The sequence below is a fragment of the Chaetura pelagica genome, unplaced genomic scaffold (assembly GCF_000747805.2).
Source record: "Chaetura pelagica isolate M959 unplaced genomic scaffold, ChaPel_1.0 scaffold488, whole genome shotgun sequence".
NCBI lineage: Eukaryota > Metazoa > Chordata > Aves > Apodiformes > Apodidae > Chaetura > Chaetura pelagica.
The window spans coordinates 52,318-55,434 of NW_009954235.1; the positions used below are offsets into that span (position 1 = coordinate 52,318).

At 51.6% G+C, this 3,117-nt stretch overlaps 1 protein-coding gene across 1 annotated transcript in view; it reads left to right on the top strand.

Moving 5' to 3' along the window:
* Positions 1 to 340: 340 nt before the first annotated feature.
* Positions 341 to 3,117, top strand: part of RAX (retina and anterior neural fold homeobox) — a 7,199-nt gene continuing 4,422 nt past the window's right edge. The window contains exon 1 of the mRNA XM_010003649.1: positions 341 to 352. Within this exon, the coding sequence (XP_010001951.1) occupies positions 341 to 352 (12 nt within the window). The remainder of the gene's footprint in view (positions 353 to 3,117) is intronic.

Genomic DNA, 3,117 nt, shown 5'->3' on the forward strand with positions numbered 1-3,117 from the left:
GCTGGCTTCTCCAGGCTGCTTGGGAGCCACAGCCCCTCAGTCTTCAGGTGCAGTGACACGGAGTGACAGCTGTGGCCTCTGTTTGGCTGCCACGTGTGCCAAATTCTGGGCCCTGGGGTACCAGCAAATCACCCACACAGGCTAAAATGAGCTCCCTGCCTTCATTCTAGAAGTTCTCTCCATAAAAAGCTCATCAGAAACCTGGCCCACCTGGAACCCAAATCCTGAGACACCCACGGCTGGCACTAGTGCCAAGCCTGAGTCTGTGAAAGGAGAAAACATCAGTAACTTGTAGGGCAAACCCACTGCAGGTGACACCAAAAAAAATCCTGCTGCCCAGATGAGGAGCTGGGTAAGGAGCTTGTTGGATGCAAGAGATCATCTTAGAAAAGCTCTTTCAGCAATCACTCTTCAAATATAAGCTGCACAGGTTTGTTTGAAAACCTGTTATTAGATACTTGCTCCATTTTGTAGTCCTAAGAAAATATGCCTTTTCTTCTTGCTCACAGAAATGCAAGAGCTGTTAAACTTACCTTCCTTGCTTGTTCCACAGGATGTCCTGCTCCATCCACATCAGTGGCTCTTGTATTTTCACAGGTCATTCATTCAGTGGAGAAGAATGATCTTCAGTGCGTTCAACAGCAAATGCTAACTCTGCCCAAAACCACCAAGACTTCTGGTCCAGCTTCTGTCACTTGGGATCCTCTTCTCACATGTCACCACAGAATTTAATTGTCTGTGGAAAACAGTTAAAACAGTCACCAGCTCAGCTCAACTAGCCTTTGTTTTTTGAGGATCAGACCATTCCCCTTTGCGTCTGTATAAATCTGGTAGGTGTCTCCATACTGCTCTGCTACTTTGCAGACTGAATTGTCTTATCTATAAAATACTGAGGTAAAGAGTCTCAGGCTTTTGGCCTTTGAATTAAAATGTACCTCGGACATCCTGAAAATCTTACTGAAAGCATCTAGTGGTTTAAAGGAGCTAATTAACTTCGTCAGCACATATAGGATCAGCCTTTTCACAGTTTAAAGGGTCAGAGAAGAAAGTACAGTCAGAATCACCAAACAAGCAATTAACGAGATTCAAAAAAACTGGCAGAGCTGGCAGAGGGGCTGGGAGGGGGCTGGGGCTGTGCAGGACCTGCAGGGTGGGACCATCCCAGATCCCAGCCACAGCCACACTGCTCTGCTGCTGGGAGGGGACGGGACTGCCTGGGCCACCACTTTTAGAGCCAGAGACTTAAAACCCCTGGTCTGGAGTGGCAGAGCTGGGCTACATTGCAGGAGGTGCTACTTTCTTCACTATGGGCTTTCCCTGGGGTGCTGGGGCCAGGGCTTGCCCCTGCCCTGGGGCTGGCACCAAGATGTGCAGGAGTGGTGGGGCACAGGGGCTCCCAGCCCCTCGGGGGCCAGCACCATTGCCCCAAACCCCTCTGAGAGGCCCCGTGCAGGGCAGTGTGATGGGAAGGGCACAGCTGCAAGTCTGTCCTGTCCTCAGCACGTCCTCATGGCAGCAGGGGTGGTTGCCCTGCTCCCTGCCAGGCTCCTACCCATAGGGGTAGGAGGTGGCAAGGCCACATAGGGTGGATGTCACTAGGCTGTCACTAGGATGCCACGGGGGAGCCTGGAGCAGTGCGGGAGGGTGGCTGGGCAGCACAGACTCTGCTCCAGCTCTTAAGAGAAAGGAAAGAAGGTCTTGCTCCAACACACTGCTCTAAACAGCCTTTCTCCTAAGGCTGCAGGAACCTGAAGAGGCAGCTGCTGCACGTGTGTGCGTATGTGTGCTGGTGTGTGCCACGGGGGTGCCCAGCTGTGTGTATGTGTGCACAAATGCACGTGTGTGCCTGCACCTGTGCACAGGTGTGCAGGCATGTGTGTGTGCGTGTGTGTGTGTGCGTGTGTGTGTGCGTGTGTGCCCGTGTGTGCGTGTGTGTGTGCACGTGTGTGCGTGTGTGTGTGTGTGTGTGTGTGCATGTGTGTGCACGTGTGTGCATGTGTGTGTGCGCTGCACCGAGAGGAGCAGATTAAGGCCCTCAGTCACATGGGAGCTACTGCTGGACAGACTCTACCTGGGATTTGGGCTCTTACAGTTAATAGGATCGCTGGAGCTCAGGGCCGTCATCCCATCAAGATAAATGTCTCTAGTGCCCACTTTTAAGCAATCCGAATTCAATTAGGCTAATTGGAAAACAAGTAAAGAAGGATTGCATTAACATAGCCTTATAGCATGAACCTGCCCTCCCACCCTCAGGCCGGGCCCCTGCTCTCCCAGCCCCGGGGCTGCTGTGCCCCCCGGCAGGGCCACGCTCCGCGGGGCTCCGGCATCCAGAGCTGCTTGGCCCTGGTGCAGGAAACGCAACCAGCTCTCCTGGGGGCAGATCAAGGATAATCTCACCGGGAAAAGAGCAGGAGGTGACTGCCCAGGTACAAGCGATGCAGTGGCCGGGCTTTCAGGAGGTTCTTACTCTGCACAGTCAGTGACTGCGAGGGAGGAAAAGAGCAAAGCCAGGCTTTAAAAATCTGTTGGATGATACAGAGTTTGCAAACTGCAACAAGGTGCAGGTTCTTACCGGGTCAGTGTTTCCCCCTTTCTCTCGCCTACCTCCCTACCCGCCCCGCCTTGTTGCTTTGCTGTCTGACCTTGAAAGTCCTGTTTCTGTTTCAGGGAGGTGCTTCCTGCTGCACATCACTAGTCTGGAGAGTGATGTCCCACCTGCAGAGTGACTTCAGCTGCCAGTGTCTGCGCTGCACGGCAGTAATTATTTCAGCTTGACATGAAGAAAATACAGGAGGAAAGGAAGCAAGAATCTGTGGCATTTTATGGTGCTGATTTCATTGTGTGAAGCCACATCCCATCCATGTGTCTGAACAGCATCAACAGGATCAAAACTGTTCTCATTTAGTCCTCACTACACATGCAGCCGAAGAGGGTATAGCAGACACTACATTTTAGAGACTGTCCCTCTTGACAGTTTTTGTTAGCTTCCAGACATTTTCAGCAGTAATTCTTGTAAAAATACGTTGAAAAAAAAAAAACCCAGCACCTGAAAAAGCTGCTGGAATGGAAGCTGTGTTTTGGAAAGGCAAGTAAGAAATCCAACCTGTTTCTTTCCCT